Below are 25,448 nucleotides of genomic sequence, written 5' to 3' on the forward strand. Positions count from 1 at the left end.
GGTAGAAATATCTAATCCTGTCTGGGGTTGATTACAGATGTCCATGGGTGGCAGTAGCCACTTACCATCAGGTGGACTGCATAGTCGTCTGCTATTCCTATATTATAAAAAAAAAATCATCCTTTAATGATACATGCATACTTACACTCAAAAAATATTGCCCTTCGCAGTCGAGTAAAAAATAAATAACTGCCTAGCTAATATATCGATTCCGTTAGCTTTCTCGTAGTTTACTATTGAGAAACTATCTCTCTATAAAATCTCTTGCCCTTTAGCTGACCATGAAGAATTTTATCGGGAATCAAAATTATTGTTAGTTGTTTCTTGTGTCAGTAGGCGGCTACTTAAATGTTAATGTACTTATGTTTTTTGTTGTCGAGATTAAATTAACGGTTATAAGTGTTTTCTTTTATCATTAAAGTAATTTTTCCGACGGTCTTTAATGCTGTGTTGATTTAGATTTTCCATTGCTACAATTAATTAGCGATCTTCTGTTTATAATCGATATAAAAACTTACTTAAATTGCTTAATAATTACTCTTCACACACATTATAGTCATACAAACGCTCACAATAGACGCTATATATAATTGTTTAGTGCAAGTAAAATAAATAAACATTGTATAAATTAAATGAAGCGAAACAAAGTTACAAAACATTTGTCCTTTGTCATGAGAAAAATTCAAAGACGTTAGAACTCTTTGCGATTCGACTCTGAAGACTACCGTCACACTTAGCAAGCAACATCAATTTCGAGCTGAGTTTCGCTTAAAAATAACACTACTGTCTAGAAATTCAGAAATCTCTGTCACATTAGTCTAATTTCTATCAGCACATTCGTTCCAGTTATTCGCTATAAAGTTTGGGCACGCAATACCAGCTGAATAACAGGTTCCGTAAATGCTGACATGGTAAATTGACTGTGAAAGGTGCGTGTAATGTTTCGTCGAATTATATGGTGTAACGGTAATACATAGTTGGTTTTTTTTAAGAAAGTTTGGAAATATCTTTTTCCTAGTTAACTAATTGTGTAATGTTATTAATTATGATTGTTATATGTAACTTAAAAAATATTTGTAAAATTTGTACTTCTCCAAAAGCCAATAAATACACATCAATCATCAACAATCCATTACTGTTACACTTCTGGGCACGGGTCTCATAATGAGAAAGTTTAGGCCATAGTCCACGCTGGCCAAGGGCGCATTGATAGACTCTACATTATTTATATTTATATTTTATAAATCTCTCAGGTATGCACGTTTCCTCACGATGTTTTCCTTCGCCGTTTAGCAAGTGAGAATTATTTTCTAATACGCACATAACTTTGAAAAATCAGAGGTGCATGCCTGGTATTTGAACTTCGAACCCCTCGATCGAGAGGCCGAGTCTCTTAACCACTTGGCTATCACTGCTTTTAATAAATGCACATATTTTTTTAAAGTTAAAGCACAATTGTTTTTGACAGATGATACTCTATATGTAGTTGGTCAAATCACCATGGGCCGACAGTGTACTGCATCAGGTGGACTGCATACTCATAACCTATTTCAATCTTATAAAAAATGTTATATCACATACATAACATATTTTTATTACGTGAATGTCTGCTAATAGGTGACGTAAGTTTCAAGTAAGCGAAATATACTCATTCACTAATACTCGTAGGTACATTTGAGCTCAAACATCAGAATTACATCGAATGAGCAACTCAGTTTGAAAGTCAGCATATTACGTCCACTGTGAACACAAGTGCTGAACATGTAAATTGTAGTTATATTGTTTAAAAATAACACGTTGACATTTATTCAATGCTTCACAATGTTTGAAATGTTATTGTCGTTGTAAAGTGTAATAATGAAAAATATTCGCGTGAAGAACGAAATCTACGTACCGTGTTTTGGGAAATACTTGGCGTTTCTGATGGCCGACTTGAAGATATCTCGGTGAGATTTTAAGTGTATTTTACCTATTTTCACTTTTTAAAATATTAACGTTATTTGTCTGAATTCTCTGTCTACCTGTGTCAGATAAACTTTAATACTTAAAATTTTAACGTTATTCATAATTTTAGTATATTCATAATATGGTTGATGACAATTAGTTTACCAATCCTGAGATTACAATAAAAATTTCTTTAAGAAGTGAAAACAATAAACATAAAAATAAACGGATAAACATATTATTTTTATTTTAGTAATAAGTAAGATGTTGGTTTTTCGGCTAAGAAAACTCTTCCTTATTTTCTTAAAACTAGAAAAGAGTTATGTTCGTTATTATGTAAAAATATATTTTATCGTTTTAACATCACATCATCAATAATGTGATACTCAACACACAGACATATGTACTCGACACACACAAAGTAGGAATCTAAATAATGAAAATTAATTCTGGGTCTACCTACCATGTAACCAAGAGAGTCATCGTTAGAGTGAAGCTATAAAGTTTTACGTGCATTGTTGATACAATTACATAGCTACAATCTACATCCTTCGGGTATCAAGCGAGGGTTAGTCAAGGCATGTACCTAACCCAATGTTTACTTTGTTGTTTGCTTTAAGCCCCTCCGGCTTTTGTTAAACACAATTTAGTTTAAAGGCTAGGGCTCTGACCCTTTCAGAATTATTAAGTAGGAAAGAAAAACAAAAGCGTAATGAAAAGCAAAGTAATATCAAAATATTTTGAAGTTTAAAATGAAGTCAGGAGAATAATTTGAAATTTGAAATCTCAAGCACACACTGATTGTTGTCATAATTACGTGCTAATTAGAAATACATTGTCCCTTTCTTTTTGGCAAGCAAACTTATATGCTTAAGAGTTTTAATTTTTTGATTAAGAAATCTTGAAACTTAAGTAATAACTACAAATTTGGATTTGGCCTCCGTTGTAGACCATGATCTAAACCCATTTCCCTGAGAGGAGTTCCATGCTCAGCCATGACACAAGTGGATTGACAGCAACAAAAATTGTAACGAGCAAAAAGTTTTGTTCAAAAGCCATTGCTATGATCATGATTAAATTCAACTTACATTAGCTTCTTAGCTATTTTTTTAAGAATGTGTGTTGATAGAGCTGGGACACTATTTAAATGAACAAGTGCTATGATTTGACAATCCAAGAATACTAGTGTTAAGACGCATTCAAGGTGGTCCGGTGAAGGCAGGAAGAATGCAGTCGGCGCAGTCAGTTTCTCTCGCTTGGACCTTGTATGTCATATTGTTTTATTCAGTGACATTTTAGTTAATAGACTGTTTTGTTTTAGTGCTGTTTTATGGATAAGTAAACGAAGGCACAGTTCATCTGAAAAGGATGCGACGAAATAGATGTATCGACTATAATCTTAATTTTTAATAATAATAATAGTCTCATGGTCCCATGCTAGGAATGCACAAACAAACAGATCGAATAAACATATTTCATTCATCTGTTAGATGTCTGATTGACCGGGGATCGAACCCGGATCCATTGCATGAGATACCGGTACCGTGACTGCACCGCGATGCGGTCAAATTGAAGTTGAATGCAAGATACGTTAATTTCAAACGAAGTTCTTTATATCAATCAAGCACATAAGCGCTACATACTACTATATAGACTAATGATATGGTCCTACGAAAATATTAAAAAAACGATCACTTGCATACTATGTTCAGTTAAGTGATGATTTTTTTCCCATAAAACATTCTTAGAGGCACATTGCATACAATGGAAAAATTAAACTATTGCGTATACAATTTAGTTCGGCATTTTATTTAATGTAAAACTATGTACGAATATGTGTGTGAGCGCGTGCGCGTGCGTGTGTTTGTACCTTCACATTGTTAATTAAATTGTTTTACCACAAAACGATTATTCCTCGCAATGGAGGATAAAATGCAGGGCGTCGTGACCGGTTACTATTGCAATTTGATTGACTGATTGTTTTGCTACATTCTTCTGTAATTGATAGAGGACTAATATTTCGTAACTGACGAATTGATTGTTTAAACTAGTCTGAATCATATTTTATGCTGACGTAAATTAGAATTTATGTTTTTATTCGGATAGACTAATAACGTGGCTATTTACTCATTTTAAACTTAAAGGTGGAGGTTTATAATTCGCTTGAGTTTTGTTTCTTCTTGTCTCAGGTACGTATAGTTATTGCCGAACTGCTCTGAAGTTGTTGCGAGCAGGTGTAATCATACAATTTGTTATGGCGACGCGATTCATTTCTATGTTCAGAGCGGACTAGCAGTTTTACGCGGACTATACCACTTGCTCAAATCAACGGAATAATATAACACGGTACATCCTTATTGCGAATATTTATGCAACAAAATATTATAATTACAACGCCTCTAGTTACATTTCCCTTTCATATCTACATGTAATTTAAACGTATTTCGAGATTCACTGATAAATTTGACGTAAGGTGTGGTGCACCTTGTTGGCCAACTTCTGGACAAAGCGAAAGGCTAAATGCCAATGAATGCAAATAGTGATGTTCCTGCAGAGATAAAACCTTGTATGAATAAAGAAATAGTTTTGAATAAGAAATATTTAAATATAAATAATGCCTGTATAACAAGTTTATACCAACGTGAATAATTTGTTAAGCTATTAATCTTTACAGACGGACTGTCTGTCTGTGTTATAATGCGTTTATTTACGTTTATATTAGAGTGCAAATTTCTATTTATATTTTACACATCTATACTATTTATATGTTTTAATAGGTAATTGATAACACAACTTTCACGATAATACGTAAAACAAGAAAACTAAAACTCAAGTTATACAAGTTTTACAGAAGTAAATAATTTTATTTAGACTGAATCATTTAGTATACTCCCTAATTACTTTTATTTCAACATAAAGTTATTTAAAATGTATTCTGCTTGAATCCGAATAGTGTTGCTAGGACATCCCTAGTTTAAAACCAAAGCCCTCATGTAAGATGCTTTGCAGTTGATGGACATATTACACAACGCTTGTGCAGAACAACAGAGCACTGGGGGTAATGTTCTCGCAAATTACCGACCAAATTGAAAGATTCAGATCTAAGTAGCGATGTATTCAATAAATGCAAAGGAAATAGGTGTAAAATATGTAAAAGAGTGTGGAATTTCGACAAATAATAGCAATTTTAAATAATTAACATTTTATAATTTTTTTCGTTTATTAAATGGTAAAGTAATCTAAGTATTCTGGTCGAATACAAATACCATCGTTAGAAACTAAAGCCATCATATACGATGCTGTGTAGTTGATGGACATATTACACAACGCTTGTGCAGAACAACAGAGCAATGGCAATGTTCTCGCAAATTACCGACCAAATTGAAAGGTTGATTTCTAACAGAGTAGCAGAGATGTATTCAATAAGTTAAGTGACCTCAACTTGATAACTCTTTAAAGTTGCTGAGATAAGAAATAGGTGTAATAAAATGGAAATGAGTACGGAATTACGGAAATGAAAATTAACTGTTAATAACATTTAATCTGCTATTGCTTTTATGGTTTTGAAATTATTTCACCTCTAATTTTCTTTGAATTAAAGTCTTACCTACGATTTACCTGGTAGACTGATAGAATGTCAAATTTATTCGAAATTAAAGGAATATAGATAGATAGATAGATAGATATATTCTTTATTGCACACTTCAGTAGATCATTACAATAATACACAATTATGTAACATATCAATACAATACTGATATCATATCAATACAATAGATATACTGTTATTTACATACAATTATGTAAATAACAGTATATCTAGAATTTGTGTATCGATACTTGCGGGTATTCTATTTTTTATTTATCGTGTACCAAAAACATTATTTACTAAAATATATTAATAAACAACATTTTGATCGTAGAGCATACTCATCAATTTCATATAATAACGAATATACATTCAGAATTCGACTCACGTAATTTTAAATTATTTACAAACAAAACATCGAGGTACTTATCATTCTGAATCTAGTAAAGTATCTCCAATGTTAAGATTTGCGGTGCATCCAGTAAATCTTCAACCTAAGCGGAACGGTCTCTCGGCTACTAATTACTTTATTTAATTACCTAACTAGTTAAAGTCAAACCTAACTAGTTTCAGTTCAATACAGCTAACCCAACATCCTATCGAGTTCCCATTACACATCTATTCCGTAGTTTGTCGAGGGCGTACCGAACTTCACCTCCACTTTGTTACAAAGACAATTAACGACTTAGTTTAGTTGCAACAGTCAAGAACCCTGGATGGTTTTGGATGAATACTGAATTTGTATGAAAGTACCTATCTTATAATGAAATATAAATTGCATTTTCTGACGATTTAAGGGTATTATAATATGGTTGGTAAGGTAATTTGATACTTTTCCGCGGCATTCCAGCTTGGTCCTCAGGGGTAGCGGCGGACCTCAGGTAGGAATCTAATCTTATGTGGGGTTGATTACAAATGTCCGTGAGCGGCAGTAACCACCATAAACCGTAACAAAAAGTAGAGTTCCGCTGTGACCACCACGTTTCGGTGTATGTGGGTCGAAATATCGGCAAAAAGAAATTAAAATTGCGTATCGTGAATACCCGTTACACATTAAAATGTATCAATTCAGCAATAATATTAGTCTCATACATTATAATAAAAATATCCAAGTGTTTTTTTTTTATAAATTTGTAAAAAATAAGATGTACTCACAATTTTGTGTACCTATTTGATTTTTTTTTGACAAAGAGTTTTATAACCTTTAATGCTGTTGAAAACTTAAGATAACAGAAGAAATTAGTAAGATTAGACACACACATACAATTTGCATATATATACATGCATACATATGTATCGTGATACACTCTATCTAGCGCAGCATTCTCTATAACAGAGCATCGTTTGAAACAATTTGCCGCGAGTCACTCTACACGTCGCGTTCTAACAAGTCCCAGAGCGCAAGTTCCTAGAAGTTCGGGACTCAAGTGCCGTTTCTAACTAACGCTTCATTTCAGATGTTCCCGAATACGCTGCATTCAAATGTCTTGTCTGTATGTACTTGGGATCAACCGTATATAATTAGAGCGTCGGGTGTCGTATGTACGCGTATGTTGCAAGCGGTTAGGGATTAAATCTAGGAGACAGACAGTAGTATCTATTGCACATTGGTAATACTAATAACTAATCCCTACAACAATTCTCTCTGCTGAAATCTATTCTGTCCTGCCTTCTAAAACTTACGCCATTATTTTGATAATGTTGTTTTATTATTCCCATAAAAATGCTTATAAAGAAGATATAACTTCTTCATTATATGTACAAGTAAAAAAAGGATTAAAATTGTACTTAAAAATACGTAGAACCTCTAAACACCTCTCAGTCTGAGGGTAGACTTGTACCCAGCAGTGGGAAAATAACGGGTTGATGATAGCTAAACATTTCACGATTCCATAACTGATCATTCGAAACGTTTCAAATTTGATACAGGATAAATGTGTTTAAGCTAATTAGGAAGCAAGTAGTTTTGGGTAGAAATTCTTAAAAATGTCTATAAATAGCCTAAAGTCGATAATCAAAAATTAAGGCTAATTTGAGCATTGGGCGTCTCTCTCCGTCAATTGTACAGTACCCTTACCATGAGTTTTTACGTTTTCACAAATATGACTGTTTTGGTATATGTTTACGTATTGGCCCATACAAAATCCAATCAGCGCCCCTAGCGGATTGTATCATAACTATAGTGTCAGTAACGTAACATTAAATGTCTAAATTGACAAAATGGCGCTTTATGTTTTGTCTCTCTTTTTTGCGAACATGTGAGGTAGAAAAAATGACTTTAGCACTTACTTATTGTTACGTTTACTCTGTCTACCGAAGCAAACGGAACAGAATAATGGATTGAGTAAACGTAACGTAAAATTGTGAGATGTTTTGTAAACTCATGGTAAGGGTACTGGTACAGTTAAATGGTTAATGCACTATCGCAGACGGGAAGGGGGCACTCCGCAGTCAATTACGACTGACCCCTGATCTCCGATGGGGCAAGCGACACGAATTGTGTTGTCTTTCGAATCAGACTTTGATGTCGATTGCCTTTGAGCTATTCTGATTGCATAAGGATAAAGGTTATGTTAGTACCTATACAGGGCAGATTTGACAGAAATGTACAAGAATAGTAGAAATAGGTGTAAAGAAAATAATATCAGAAAGTCCGATTCTTCTTTGTATTTCCAAAGAACAGATCTATGTACTGAACATTTTTTGTCTGATAACTGATTTGCAGGCCCGGTTGCATATCAGTCAATTTACCTACATGATTTTGCACAATTTCTTGACTGTCATGATTAATGAGCGATTAGATATTCAGGCGTAAGCTGGAAATTGTAAGCGGCGTCCTATATATTGACTATTTATCCTTTTGCGAGTACATATAATGTATTATATACCTACTGTCAGCTTTCTTTAAGCTGCGCTACTGATATCTGTCTTAAAGCGTTTAGATGAACTGCTTACCTGTGATCTCCTTCAGGATATCGAATCCCACTTGTCTGTTCTCCTGTTCTTCTTTCCCGCAGACGTGGTCTCCATTCATCTTCGAAGGAGCAAGTACATAATAATGAATAAACATCTTTAGAATTTCGTCTAGGGACAGATTTGCTGTAGTCAACGTAGTTGACTGTTCATTTTTATCTTTTTAAAAGTCTCTGCGATTCGTATTACGGAAATAAACTTTTAGTCGCCTCTTACGCCTACGGAAAGAGAGGGAGTGTTGCTATTAGACCCCACACGGTTTAACTAATCTTAGTATTATGGTAATGCAAAGGTAATGTATGGGAAAATTATACGAGCGTTCTCCTTATGTTTACCCTCGCTAAGTCCATGGATAACTTTTATATCCTGGTAATATGAAATTCCGACCTTGCAGACTAAAACTGGTTCAATTCCGGCACGCATCACGGCCTTTTCCATGTCACGTATTGGAAAATGATCATCACTTACTCGGGTACAAGACATCGTGGGGATTTCTATGTGCTTAGTGTTTTCTATTAGAAGAGCATGATATATATGAACCCACATTGAGCTGGGATATTTCATTCAACAACTACCTAGCAATCAAATATTATTCAAATCAACATCAAATCAATTTTTTTAATTCAAAATAGGTTCTTTACAGAGCACTTTTTGAATGTCAAACTACCACCACTTCACAAGGTGTTTCGTTATGGAGAAGAAGCTTTTTTACGTAGATGTGAGTGATAGTACATAGTAATTTAAACAATTAAAAGTAAACTTATCATTAACACTGGGAGATTGACTGAGATTGCCTGGGACTCCATTGACTGGGAGAAAATGCTATTTAGCATTAAGTCCGCCTTTTGTACCGCACTGTTTTCAACATGGTCAATAAAGAGTAAATAAAAATAACACTTAGACTACCATAAAAATAAACCTATTTATCTCATTATGGATTGAACTGTTTTCCATAACGCGTCTGACGACACTAACATCGAAGCCATTCTTCCTGGATATTGGGATGGTAGTGCAAAACTTTCAATCAGCCATCGGACCATATTACTATGAACGAACGAACTACTACAACTCCTTACTACTACTATTTATTACTTTTATACTTAAACGAAGCTACTTTATACTTATTGTCATCACTATTCTAAGTACTAAACTTTTTGAAGGTATTCAGAGTTACATAATCGAAAATGAGGTCGTCTACCGCCCTTTATATTGTAACAAGTGTGTACGGAGATTCTTCCGTATATTCCATAATATTTTGTTATGAAACGTTGTCTTTCGCCACCAATTTCGTCTCACAGGAAGCTTATTAAATTTTTATGTGACACACGAAGAGCTTTTGCTGCTGCAAATTGAATTTCATACAAGACGCTCCGTTTCCAAATTGCATGACTCTCATGAATTACATTGGATGGGAATCAACTGAGACAGTAAGGCAGAAATAATGTTACACAAAGGTAGTATTTTTCATGGCGCGACAACCGTCTTACTTATGCATTATAACAACACTTTTGTAAGCCAAAACAGTTAATGAAACAGACAGTTATAGTTTTTGTAATGCGACTGCCGAGGGTAATATTTTTCGAAAGCAAGAATCCTATTTTGTGGCACAATTATTTAAACAATCGCTCTTGTTATTTTCAAAAGAAATATTAGTTGTAGATATATTAATGTCATTTGACTGACTGATGGAGGGACTAAATCGGAACGTTTTATGTTATAAGTATGTAAATGAAAAATATTTCCCTTCTTTACTCCTAAAATTAGGATATAGTAGCGTAAAAGCTGCTTATATAAGGCAGAATAAGATATAAAAAGATATTAGAACAAAGGCATGACAGTCGAATTATTCTCACTAAGAGTTAACAGAAAGAGTTCAATTACCTTTAAATCTTAAATAACGTATACTAAAATTGTATTATTAAAAACACGTAGATAAAATCGTGAGTTAGAAATAACATCACTTTTTAAAACACTCTTTTTACGTTTTTTGTTCAGTTTATCTTTGTTCATTCTGTTGCACAATTCGTTCCGTAACAGGTATAATAAGTGACCGACTCTGTTCTAAACATAGACGGAGTAAACAAATAGACTCTTAACTCATTGCTGGGCGCAGGTTCCCTTAGAATAAGTAATTTAAGCCACCATGTTTGTTTAATTCAGATTTTGTGACGTCTGAACTGTCTGGCTCTCTGAACTTAACCAATTGTTGTTATTGATGTAAGTCTTAGTGGAGAAGTAGACAGCACACATAGCACACTTGAGAATTTTAATGATTTTTTATTTTTTATAAAGTCTATGAACACGCCGCGCCTGCAGTTAAATATTGACTAAGATAAGTTTTTTATATAATGAAAGCAATCATAATCTAAATTACGTTAGTTACATAATTATATTGATTGAAAATTAATTTAGGGCAATACCCAAATTAATTATTTTCGACTGACCGAGAATATGTGTATTGTATTCGGAGTCTACATCGTTAGTTCGTCTACGGTTTAAAATGACCACCACGAATCTTAGACGTGAGTTAATATTAGGAAGTAAGCAACACACTATTGAAATGCAAATAATTTACTTTGAATGCAGTGAAGTGACTTCAGTTATTACATAAGTAAAGTGTAATACACTTAATAGCCTCGTAGCTGTTCGTAAAAGTGAAAATGTGAACACTTCCTCAGCAGTTTCATAAGTGTACACCATGGCTGATGGAAACGGTCTGATTGCTTGAAAGTGAAACCGGGAGGAACGAACCGTAATCATAGTGATTGGACTTAGTTTCCAAGCTAGTATTGCACGATCGAGAAATGGATACAAATGAGTTAGGTATTCAAGGGTTAAGAAAGTAAGATTGGGAGGAATGACATGTAAATTATAGTGTAGTGTAGTCAGCGTAAAGAGAATGATTACCAAAAGATTAATTTTTTAAGCCATGAACATCGAACAAACGATGAAACTTTCTATTTAACACAATCAAAACATATCATAAAGTATCTCTAAAAACTAAATGAATAAGTTTATGTAAGTTAAAAGCAAGATAAAATTAATTCATTGCTATTCCGAGATCCAGTTTCTGAGAAAACAATTGTAGATACAGATGTCCAAACATCTCTGAATAATATTACAAAGTTATAATTGCATAAACAGTTTGAGCACTGCTGTTATCCGGAGTTGCGAATGAGTAGTGCCTATCTCTAAAGCCCTTTTTACATAATTACTTCTAAGTCTACTTATACTTTACGAATATTATGAGTAGTTCATGGAGTAAATACTACTTTCTAATATGTTACTTCTAAAACATTATCTTATATATAAAATTCTCGTGTCACAATGTTAGTTACCATATTCCTCCGAAAGGGCTTTACAGATGTCACCAAATTTTATATGCATATTCAGTAGGTTTGAGAATCGGCTACTATCTATTTTTCATACCTCTAAGTGATAAGGGTCACCCTTAACATTTTTTTATTTATCTGGCAACACAACGTGTGCCGGGTCAGCTAGTGATTAACAAAATTATGTAATGTACATTCTTGTGAGTATCGATTCTAAAAGTATATCAACTTCATTATAAAATCAACAATTTTTAAAAAATGGCACTAAAGTATAGTATTTGAAAACGCTGTTTCACTTGTGTAAAATGCAATTTAAATTCAGTTATTTGTTACGAAAGAGATAAGTATTTGCTAACTAAAACCAAATTTGCATCCAGTAAAACGTACCAGTTAATTACGAGAATTCTATCAAAATTCTAGTTTCCGTTAGTTTGAGAAATTAATAAATAGTTGTCGCAGATAGAATTTACGGCTTGTTCATCCCGCGGCTCGCAGCCTCCCATTATTCATGAAACTCATGCAATTTAGATAAGGCGGAGCGTCTCGTATGAAATTCAATTTGTTGCAAAACGCTGTCTGTCATATACCTAAAGTATTAGGTTTAAAGAGAAAAATCTCATTATGTTTTACAGTTACCATTTAGCAATCTATTTTTTATATTATGTAATAAAGGACATTGTACTCCACCAGATGATAAGTAGCAACTGCGCTCTTACAGATGTCCTGTAATCAACACCGGGTAAGTTCAGGGTCATAACTGAAGTCAGCCACAGATACGTAGCTAGACCTGAGGACTACGTTGAAGCTCGGATATACTATTTCTCTTACTAAACGCTGTAGATCAGAGCAGTACTTAATACAGCTGTTATTACGCAAAAACCTAATGGCATTGGTACCTTGACTCCAACCACAGAAGCTTCTAATTAATTTTACTATGTGTCATATAAATAGTAAGCTTACTTAACCACTTAACTATTTTCGTATCAATAGTGAAAGTTAACTGCGCCTGATTTATAAACAAAGATTTAATCACCAAACTTCTAGTATAACAAGGTAAGTAGGTATAACCAACCTCAATTAGTTATAATGAAATGAATTCTGTTCTTATACATATGTATGAAGTTATTTCAACCTGGACTTCTGTTAAAATATGAACGCATCTAAGATTCATTTATTCATTTGATTCATAGGGTGATGGTAAGAATTACAAACTCAACTACATATTTCCCTTTTATGAAGAGTATGCTGTGATTCATATTTTTTGTAAAGATATATATGCAGTAAGTTGTATTCCTTCAAAAACTCCGAATTTTATTGGATTCAACAAAAAATATTAATTAAAATTAAAATTTTCGCTATAATACTCCGTAATATATTTACTCAAATTACTTAAGATCTATATTATACTTAACAAAAATACCATCCAATCATAATTATGTTATAAAAATAATATTTGTCCATATATATTTTCGGGTGTTTTATCATTATCAGATCAAGGAAAAGTAGACAAAAATTACACATTTACTCGTACTAATATCTTTAAGAAAAATATCATATTTAATATTTATGACATTCTTAATATTTAAACGCGGTACTAAGTTCCCCAGCTCCACAATAAATGTGCTTAAAGCTCAAGAGCTTAATGTGAGTTACTTCTGAAGCACCACTCGCGCTGTAAGGCACTCAGGCTCTTGTTCTGCCCGCTTCAGCGACGTTTATCCTTTCAACGTAGCTCATACATACCTTGCAAGCTCCATGGCTAATAGATTAGCTCTTAATATAAGGTACAAATATTAGCTTATCTTACCCCACTAACATCATCATCATCATCAACCCATTACTGTCCCACTGCTGGGCACGGGTCTCCTCTCAGAATGAGAAGGATAAGGCCATAGTCCACCGCGCTGGCCAAGTGCGTATTGGTAGACTTCACATACCTTTAAGATTTTTTTTTTTTTTTTTATAAATCTCTCAGGTATGCAGGTTTCCTCACGATGTTTTCCTTCACCGTTTAAGCAAGTGATAATTAATTTCTAATACGCACATAAATTTGAAAATCAGAGGTGCGTGCCTGGGATTTGAACCTCGGACCCCTCGATCGAGAGGCCGCGTTTCTACTAACATGATTATGTTATTGGCTGGGTTCTTAGTTTTGGTGTTCCAGGTTGTATCGAATTAAAGAATAAACATGTTGTGTAGGTACCAATTCTGACGGTTCAAAATTAATTGTAAAATATTTGCTTACCTATTAGTCGGATTTAAGAAACAAAATGAAATACTTAATATTAAAAATGCGGTACTAAGTTCCCCAGCTCCACAATAAATGTGCTTAAAGCTCAAGAGCTTAATGTGAGTTACTTCTGGAGCACCACTCGCGCTGTAAGGCACTCAGGCTCTTGTTCTGCCCGCTTCAGCGACGTATATCCTTTCAGCTCATACACGAATACCTTGCAAGCTCCACGGTTAATAGATTAGCAGTTAATATTACGTAAAGCTTATCTTGGCCCAATATTATATGCATAAGAATGCTATTGTACGTTATCTGTAATTAAAATGTAGTTAACATTGAGTTTGTTCAGGTACCATGTTGCAAAACATGAATAAATTTAAAGTGCCTACTATTCAAACTATGTCTTGTAGTAACAATGGTGTAACACATGTAGTTGTTTAATCTAAAATTATTAAAAGCTTCGATATATGTCTGCTCTGTAGCTCACTCATATTTTTGAGACCTGTCTATCCATTCATCAATCTTTTGTTGTGCACTCCTGTACATAGGTTTCCTCTAAGTTCGGCAGCTCACCTGGCTGAAGGACATTTATTGAGTGACTAATATAAAGCACGCTTTCTACACTCACAGCCCTAAACTAGCATCACACATACACATACGAATGCACAAACACCCAGACCCAGAATAGAAATCTACGTGAATTATTTAGATATTTGTCTGGTCGGGGATTGAATCCGGAACACTCTGCGTTTCAGACTGGTATCCTGATCGCTCCGCCACGCGGGTCAATATGCTATACTCTATATGCAATTACTATAGAATAAAATTACCACAATAGAAAGTAGATCCACCTGTCATCGGTCAAGTACATTGCTATCTACATCGCAACAAGTTTCGAACAATGACAATCCACCTCCCACAGCGAGTTTCGTAATTCGGACATCTGGCACGAATCGCAGATTTATGCACATTCACAATGTTTGCGGCTGTGCACAGCATAATGCCGGCAGGGCTGCCAGCTGACACTTTACATAATAATGTGGCTTAGTTTACGTTGAACGTATTACCTAAAATGTATTCATGTAACGCCAACAAGCCGATCTTAAAACGAAACTTGAAAAAGTTCTGGTAACCTGAAAGAAATAAGTAGAATAGTTAGATGTTAGTTTAGAATGACTATCTAGTACTATTAAATTATGGAGATTTGGCTACATAAACAAATATCGGATACGGCTTATATAGATTCTAATCACTACTAAGTTACGATCTTTTCCTTTCACGCCAAAATACTCGTACCTACATTTTATGAAATAATTCTTCAAATTCACGCTCTTAAATGTGCGTAGCGTGCTTTCGAAATGGTATAATTAAATTTAATCCTGCATTTTATACATTGGTTTGCAAATGCTTGTGAATACAAAAGCAGTTCGGTGTTAAAATAGATTTATTTGCCTGTTAATTTATGCTCACGTAAATACCATTGCAAATCTGACCACGAAATCATTATCCATTAAATGATTCCCATGAAATTATTTCCGACACATTAATTATCGGAATTCAATTATGTAGTTGCAATTCATCCCAGATTTAATGAACGTATAATCTGTCATGTGTTACTACTAAATACTAATAAGTTATTTATCTGCAACTGAGTATTACAATATTATTTATCGTATCACAGCAAACGTCAAAAACGAATAAGATTGAAGTATGTATTTATATTAGTTATACTAACCCTAATTAATAATTCTTTTTTTATTACCTTGTTTGTTTGTCTCTTTGTTTATTCGAACTTCTTAGAGCCAGCGCAAGCAATATTACTTCCTATACAAAATTAAAAGAAAATGCCTTTATAGGGATATGTGAATTTAAACCAGAAAACTCTGATTATAATCATAAGACATAGAAGAGAGATGAAGCCGTTGAAATAGTAGAAGCAAAACTATACACAACATGTAAAACTTAAAGATTACCTACTCATCAACTTGCATTGGATTAAAGAAACACTTAGGATTGTAGTGAGCCAACAAGAAGTCAAGATAAGACTTGGCTTGGAACAAATGACTTCGTGTAACGCTATTACAGATAAGAGGATCCTCAGCTGGAATTGAGATGTATGTTGATTGTTTAAATTTGCTCAATGATTGTGGGTGTAATGTAAAGAATATAATACAACTATTGGAGTCTATTTCAAGCAGTGCTCGTCTAGTAATACTCTTGCTTAGTACCTAATAGAACATGAGATCTGCATCACAGTCTAAGGGTACAATGTTTAAAACCAAGGCTCGAAACCTCTGAATTGTCTATGTCTAAAATTAAATTCTATATCTAAAATTAAAGATCAATAGTTTTAATATTGAACGACAACATTGTGAGGAAACGTTAACGCCTGAGGCTTCTTACAAAATCAAAAACACAAGCAATCAAACATAACAACACACAAACTACATAGTTCTCAAAGGTACATATGTGAAATCTAACAAATTGCACTTAGCGAGCGTGGTGAACTAAGGCCCTCTCATTCCTCAGAATGAGACTTCTACCCAGCAATGGGACAGTAATAGGTTGATTATAGGATATTTATTGTTGATCGGCTTCAGAAAGAACTCATACAACCATGTTCTATATATAGTTGGTCCCATACATCAATGGGCCGCAAGCTCGTAAATTTAACTTTTAACTTACTACTTGAATTAGTAATGATGGTAAGCTTGCAGTCCATCTTATGCTCTTATAAAATAACAGACACTTTATTGTGCACATAAATCGCATTGCATACATTTTATAATCCTACGCTACCTCAAATTCCTAGACGTTATCTCGTTCGCAAGGTCGATACGCTCTATCATCTCAAATATTTATCAACATCAACGAATCAGTAAGTACCTACTTATATAACACCGTAACCTTGCTGTATAATCTACCCATGAAAATATCACGCTAACGGAAAGATTACGTTGATTGATTGCCCCAAAACAAAGGTGTTTGATAAATCTGAAGAATTAAATAGCGATGCTGGGGAAATGTTGCGTTCTGTAGCCATCTGTCTTATTAAGTAAACATTGTGGTTTGGTCGGGTATAGACAATACAATCTAAGTTTGGTATAAATTGTGCTGCTATATTTCAATAGTAAAGGTGGTAGAACCCTTTGTGGTTCGACTCCGGCGGCACCACCGCCACACCTATTAAAAGTTGCCTAATAAAAGCAGTGTTACGCGCTGCTGTGTTCCGTTACCGGTAATTGTCGCCGTGTGTCGTTAGCGACTGTTAGCGAGAGTCGGTGATGGTTTTCGGCGCGGGCTTTCACTCGTGTGTTAGCTTACTGCCGCTCGAATGTCACTTCCCTTAGACTCCAACATTGACCAATCATGGAAATTCATAATGAAACTTCTAGTATTTATTTTTTAAAGAATGATATAATGTTTAATTGTTTAATTCAAATTCTTAGTCCACACGATAAAGTCGCGGATAAACTATGATGATGTATTGTATATAATTGGAGACCCTAGCTTAAAACTATATTAATAAGATACGCACAAACAAAGTACCTTCATTTTTAGACACTAAAGTAAGTAGTAAGGAAGAATATAACATTCAATGAAATGCAGTTTTAAACTACATCGCAAAAGGATACGTCGAACATAAATGTGGAAACCATTTTGTAACTATGCGGATCGGATTCTTTGAAAGATTTAATGGCGCAGGAAGCAGTCGGACTGCGTTTTTGAAAGGATTTCAGGATCAGCGCCTGGATAATGGTCAGCGCTTGTTATCTAAAATGTAAGGATTTTTATAAATTTCAGTTGGAACATTTTAATGTATTTACGCTGCAATGACCATTTATTGGCAGACGGACTGCATGTTTCTTTTTGAAACGACTAGGTATTAGGTAATAGGAAATATGGGGGTCCTGAGATGAGTCTATGGGGCACCACGCAAAGGATGGATGTATTTGAGAGTATGGTACAATACCTTGTGTTGCGACTCCGGAGGCACCACCGCGGTAGTGCTCAGCGCTGTTGTGCTCCAATTTAAAGGGAGACACACATATTAGAGATCCCAGGGTTTCCTTATGTGCGTGATGTGCCGGTTTTAGTGAGTAAAAGTCGGCCTTTCCTCTAAAATGGTTGGATATCTTTAGAATATTAGAATTAATATGTTTAAATAACTTATTATAATAAAAAAGATGGCAGGTTGTTGGAAACTTCCATTTGCCGCCTCCTCCATCCACAGATATCAAAATATTTTACCAGCCTGTTACAAAAACATAAATATGAAAATCATGTACATAAATGTTTTGTCAAGACTATTTGACTTTTATCTTTACAAAATTAGTCTCGAATAGCCAAGGTCTACCGAGTTAGACAATTGTGTCAATGAGTAGAACAAATGGATAGTGACGCAATACAGGGGCACGCGAATTGATACAATACATTTTTAAATACATTACATAGGTAGGTTAAATACCTACAAGTAAAATCATAGTGGTTCAAATCCCATCAAAACTGATTTTTACCACGCTTGGGTTGTATGTATGTATATATGTATGTATATAACGGAATCTCTGAACTCGATTTTTACCCACTTTCAACGGTCCGATTAATTCAAAATTTTGAACAATTATCAAGAATCGATGACAATACATGATTTTAATAATTTTATCCCATTCTCCTCATTAGAATCGTCAGGAATCAGGTTTAACGATTTTCCTTGTGCGATTTTAGCGTGGTTTTTAGTTTTTAAACTATAATTATTCGACGTTATTCTCGTATTAGAAATTAATCACTTGCTTAAACGGTAACGAAACAAATTATATGCCTAGGAGTTCTTAAAAATGTCTACCAATATCTATTTGGCCAACGTGGTGGACTATGGCCTAAACTAAAGAGAACCCTACTCGCGAAGACTCGCGTGGGAGCGTAATGGATTGACGATCCATGTTGGCGTTGGAGCCTATAATGTGGAAGGGTTCTTTCACCTTCAAATATTTTATTATGTAACGGGTACTCCACGGCGAACCTTCGCCGTGACCACGATCCATGTAACTGGGTCGTAATATCGGCAATAAAAACGCATATCGTGAGTACCCGTTACATAATAAAATGTCTCAATTCCGCGATAATTTTACTCTAAAATCATACACCTTCAAATAATGCAGAAAACAATTTTGGAATGCCTTCCAGTATATATCTGCTTAGTAATCCTTTTTCAGAAATAAAACACGTGTTACGCCGTAGTTATAAGATACGTGAAGATGACGCCGTGCCATTCGTAACACGAAACGGTCCTTAAACCTACATACATGGAACATACCAATACGAGTACATCGTGAATTCTTTGTCATTGTCGCCTCGTCGTGAATATTAAGCATTACTACTACGGGCTTTTGATTTCAGACTACAAAGTCGAATGGATTTCGATCTTTATTAAAAAAAAATAAAGGCAACATTATGCTATAAAAAATTGCTTTAATTTAATTCGAAATTTAAAAAAGCTATAATTTTTTATAAAAATTTGATGGTTTAAAAGTATAGCCTACGATTATTATTGCACTTTAGACAAATCCAACGACGCCTCATATAAATCCGTCAATCCGTTTGGGTTGCAGTGCGTGCCCCAAAATGTTCGCTTGAAAATCTTACCCTCCGCAAAAGTGAAATAATATGTATTAAGACATATAAATAAAACCCAACGTCTTAATATCACTCACCGGTATTAGGTTACACTCTAACACTTTCGGCTAATTTTATTGCTCATTTTGTAAGTAAAACAAAAATAATATACATAATAAAACAACTGAATAAGCTCTTAATAATCGAGAATGCATTTTCTAATCATTGTTATTCATAACAAAAGGAATATATTTCACATCCATATCACAAACTGGGGCAGAATTTCCACATAGTAGCGTAGAAACCTCGTGGTAGATATTGTATGAGACGTGGATGAATGTATTGACTTCATGTGTAACATTATGTGTATAGATACGGTGGGATGTATGCTGTGCATTTTCGCTCGTGAATTCAGTTACAATGTTTGATAGAGATTGTGCTGTAGGTGAATTGATATACGAATTGTAGACCTGAAGTCAATCTGTTATTTAACTTGCAGTCTGATGTTGAAAATATCTGACTTTTCAAAGCTATGTGCGGAATTTATAAATTAAAAAAATATTATAATTATTAAAAAAAATCCCTTGCTTGGTAAAGGGAAACATCGTGAGGAAACTTACACGCCTAAGAACACTCTTAAGAAACTCTTAGTTTTCATACTTTAGTCTTGTTAAACACCAACTCCCAAATGGCTACCGCGGTGGAATATGGTCTGTCTCACTGATAACCAATATCAAACCCGGAGTCTTCGCTGTGTGCGTCCCATTACACCATATTGGATTGACGATGACTACTAAAGGTTCAACCAATGATGAAGCATGTATGAAAACAATAAATTTACATAATTATTCTAGATCTAGATGTTTGTGCAAATAATAAAATATTACAATCTGCTGTTGTTAAACAAACGCACTCACGTTTGTTTAACAACTGCATTCTCTACCCCCCCCTACATTTTTAAAATATATTTCGACGGATAGCGTTCTACATTATGAAAGAAATTCCCCAAATTCATGCTCTCAAGCTTGTAGCGAAGCATGCCTCAAAATTATTTTACATGTCCCACTGTGAAAAGGAAAACTATAAGCGATAAACTTCTTTATGGCTTAACAATGTAATGTTTAGAACACAACACAGATGCGTTGTATTAAATCGGAACTCTTTCTTATTTCTCGCATCGTAATCGCTTTTATGTAGTCACGTCTCCTGTCTGTTTCGTATGACATTCCATTCCAAGGAACAACAATACCCACGTACTGAATAACGACACTTTTATGTGTAAAGATGTACTCGTAAAAGCCATATAAACTTTAGGGATATTTCAAGAATTTGATTCCTAAACATGACGGATATAAAAATATCCATTTGAAAAATGACGCCTATAATTTGTGACATTTTTTTTTATATAATATAGGAGTATCAGACGAGCATGCAGTCCACCTGATGGTAAGTGGCTACTGTTGCCAATGGACATTTGTAATCAACCCCAGATAGGATTAGGTATTCCTACCTAAGGTCGGCCACAGATGCGCCGCTACCCCTAAGGACTAAGTTGGAACGCCTCGGAAAAGTCTGTCTCCCTTACCACACCCTTCAAAATGGAACACAGCAGCGCCTAACACTGCTGTTATTAGGTAGAAATAAGTGTGGCGGTGGTGCCGCCGGAGTCGAACCACAAAGGGTTCTACCACCAACATTATTGTTGTTCACCAATACTTATAGCAAGTTTGGAAAAAAGGAGTAATTTTATCCAAACTTATTTTATTATTTTAAGCGAGAAATGCGCGCTTATAGCGAGTAGTTGACGGTTTAACAACGCCCTAAGTTTAAATTACAATTTCTACTATAAACTCGGCTACTCTGTAGTTAAATAAATATGCATTTTGCTTCGGATTTCACTGAAGCAATTTATGTTATAGAAAATGTCTTGATCTTATTCAATTTTCTCTCATTAAGTATTAGCTTACAAACTATCTCCCTACAGATTCTTGCACTACGAGAATTTATTGATTTATTTATCGTAGGAAAGTACCTATTTATTTATCTAATATAACCAGCCCTCGTTTGGGGAGTACCACCGACATACCTATACAGCTGGAAACTGTGACTACATACGATCTTAGCCTTAGAGTGGCACGCATCTAAGATCGGCTTCTGAAAAAACTCCTGGTCTTTGCTACAGTTGTCCAAAGGCGGCAGTAACCAATAACCATCAAGTGGAATACATGAAAGTTTGCTCGTTATGTACAGAAGTATATTCATTTCACAATAATATGCCGCATACTGTATAGAAACTTTTTATTGAATAAACCATACTTGATTTTATATTCTACATGCGAGATAGTCTTATTATTACCTACTTTAATAGCGATAACACCTATTCGATACCTCGCTTTTGCATATAAAAAGAAAATAACAGAAACAAAAACATATCAGTCATAACATAACTTACGTTTTCATCAACAATAACACCTTTTTCTTCTTGCTTCGTTTATATGTCAAAACAAGTGAAATATCGTTTTTATTCATTTCTTAGGGCACGAATTAGGTTTCCTTGAACTTGACCACAAAAGTGAAATCACAAATACACAGTATAGTCGGTACCGTTAGAACGTGCGGTCGGTGGGCTACTTTTGCCTATTTGAGCACATCACTAGCCAATGGGCTATTTGTTGAATGGCTTAGAGTATTTACACACGTTCTAGCTTCGGACGTAAACTCGAATTGTCCAAAGTGTTGAAAACTAGTGCTGCAACTTTCTATTTTAATGTACCGAGGTAATAGTATAAGGCTCTGAAAACTTTGATTGTATTTCATTATTTTAAAAATTAGGTGTTTCGGGTCGTCTGAAGATTTAATATTCCGTACAATAATGTTTGCGGTTAATTTCAGAATTAAATACCCTACGTTAATGCCGAACATAAGTAGGTACACAACGGATATTATGCTGTATCTATTGATAAAGTAAAAGCTTAAACTTATTATTATTTGTATAACTAACTATTAATATAACTTACTTGTTTCAAAACTATTGTATATTTCTATTTTAATCTTCACATAAGAGATCCTATAAACCATTAATTAAATGTCATATAGCCATCAAGTAGTTACTTATTTCCCACGATTTCTTATAGACCGAGCGTGAATACCATTTAATTTATCGATAGTATATTTCTACTCAAATTAAACGCCTTCGAATTGCAAAAGTTGTAATAACAATTAATAATGGCATGCAAATACGAGTAGTTTCACCTTGATTTTAAAAGCTAAACATCACGTTAAATTGCGAGCTCTTTTCAAAACCCGTTGTCAGATTGTAGTGCATAAAGAGTTGTCGATCCTGCAGTGTTAAAGAACTCTTATGTCCGTTATAAATACCCAATCTATCCGATTTTTGCTTATCCAAGATCAGTATTTGACGTTTTTCGCCATCTAGAAATTGACAAAATTCGATCTCTGGTAGATGGATAGATTCGTTTTTAATAACAAACGTTGAATAGTCACTATTAACCTATATAAGCTTAACCGTATATTTTTTCAAAGCTTGTTTTTCAAATTTCATTTCATTTTGTTCCTCACGTAAGTCCCCACAATGGTCAATCGACAAAATCACATTTATCGTATTATTTTCATACATTTTTCCCACAATTTCCCACAGATCGAGTGTAAACTTATCGATAGCGTACATCTATTCAAATTAAACTCAATTTCATTACGAAAGTTAAACAATCAATGTTAACATGCAAAGAATCTCACCTTGATTTTAAAAGCGAAACATCAGTTCACATTGACCTTATGAACTCTTATAACCCGTTGTCAGGTTCCCACGGCTATCAGTGGATAGTAAACGATTCGCTACCGTAGCTTTATCTTGATTCGCGTGTTAAATAGATAATACAGTAATTACACGAGTAAAGCTGAAATAATTAGACGCAAATAATTGTTTTAGAATTAAATCATACTAACGAGGTTTTTATTTATATATATCAGGTGAGATAATCTAGAAAAGTACTGGAACGATTCATATTTATTCACAGTTAGAAAGCTATTTTTTAAATATACAATTACTGTATTATATAGATTTTTTAATATACGTAAATTTATTGAAAGTCGTTAAAATGCGAGAGCTGTGGATGTCAATAGTCTTCTACGATCTTGCTGGCTTATTCAAATGAGTGCATTCATCCATTTCCCTTTCGCAATTCAGGGTTACATATTTTCTGGAATTTCAAACTTTGAACGATTATTTTCTAAATTATCGCTTGTTTTACTTATAAGTACCACCACTAGGTTTGTCTGAGTCATGGTTACTGTGAACACAATTATCCAGATCCAAAACATAAATTATATTAACAATTTAAATATGCCTGGCCGGGATCGATTTCGGAACTCCTCCCTTATCAGCGGTATGGATACCATCCGATATTCGGGTTGTCAAAATATTAACTTGACCGGGTTTTATCGTGATTTATTTCACACTCACAGCGCACATGCCATCGCATCAAGTGTCCCATGATCGCCGAAGCGTGGGACCGGTGGGACATGGCTCATTTAAAATACCCAATCATTTTGGTCATATACTTTATGAGAAGCCAACGTGATATTTTTTTTAACTTTTATGTCATTTTGACATGACATTTTATATTTTTTTATGTCAAGAACTTTCCAGTAAAAATACGTGCCACATTTCAATAGGTAACCAAGCTTAAATCTTTTATAAAAAAAATATATCGCTAATTAAAGTGTATTTTCATTAAAAATGTGATGTACCTGACATCTTTCATTTTATTAATTTTTTGCCTCTGCTTGTCGTCTATGTGATATCTTTACTTAAGTATAAATAAATCAAGTAGGAATAGGTACCTATGAATTTAGGTAGGTAGTTGCTATTAAATTGTTAGTTGAGACTCGGACACCCACATCTAAACTTCACATGACTTATGAATTGTGAGCTATAATAGCTCAGTAACAGCCCAGTAGCAGCCCAAATCGCATATCAAAGATACGTCCCATGCTCGCTTGAGCGTGGGACACCGGTTGTGGCTCATTCAATTTAACGCCCGCCGCCCAATCGCAATCCACAATTAATGTAGCTCATTGACTCGTTGTGAGCGGCCTTTGACGCGTCCGGCTTTTGGCAGCACTACAGGGTTATTTTATGTCGCTTTGGATACTTTTATTAAATGTTTTCAGGTGAAAAAATTGCTAATGGCAATGTTTTCTTTTGAATTTGGATTATGATTATTAAAACTATACTACACAGGCACAATTCATATGACACTCCGATCACCACCTCAGTCTTATCTATCAAAATTTTGCGTTTGATTCTCGGGCAGGTAAACATCCTAATCGATTGTGATATTTGATCCGAGTTAAAATTAAATGTTTTGAACTCAGACTTGTGTATTTCTATGTTTCTCATCACCGAGAGAATTTCATGGTAATAGAACGCAGTGTGGTTCGACTCCGGAGGCACCACCGCCATATAATAGAGAAAACGCGATAATTTACTTCTAAGTATTGCACTGTAAGCTTTATGTCCTGAGGTATTCAATCAGGACTATGACATGGGGCTCTTCAAGAGGGGTGTAAAAGAGCTCTCCTTCAAAGCCGGCGATGCATTAGCGAGCTATGTGCTTATTCGAAAACAATTGCTATAGCGGTTTAGAGAAACATTGTGTGATTTAAAAAAATATCAAAGGTATTTGAAAACCGAGTAATCTTTGCTATGAAATTACGAAATTCTCTTACAAAAGACATCAGACAT

General features: G+C 34.4%; 1 protein-coding gene across 3 annotated transcripts in view; it reads left to right on the forward strand.

Moving 5' to 3' along the window:
- The window catches only part of nemy (cytochrome b561 family member no extended memory), a 96,299-nt gene that overhangs the window by 52,414 nt on the left and 18,437 nt on the right, over positions 1-25,448 (forward strand). The window contains exon 1 of one of the 3 annotated variants that reach the window (XM_073087838.1): positions 1,804-1,946. The exons of the other annotated variants lie outside the window; for them this stretch is intronic. Coding sequence (XP_072943939.1) covers positions 1,858-1,946 — 89 coding nt within the window. The 5' untranslated portion in view covers positions 1,804-1,857. Of the gene's footprint in view, positions 1-1,803; positions 1,947-25,448 lie in introns of those variants that run through there. 3 annotated transcript variants of the gene reach the window in all.

Source organism: Epargyreus clarus, unplaced genomic scaffold, assembly GCF_041222505.1.
Source record: "Epargyreus clarus isolate Ecla_fem2 unplaced genomic scaffold, WU_Ecla_fem_2.2 ptg000026l, whole genome shotgun sequence".
Lineage (NCBI taxonomy): Eukaryota > Metazoa > Arthropoda > Insecta > Lepidoptera > Hesperiidae > Epargyreus > Epargyreus clarus.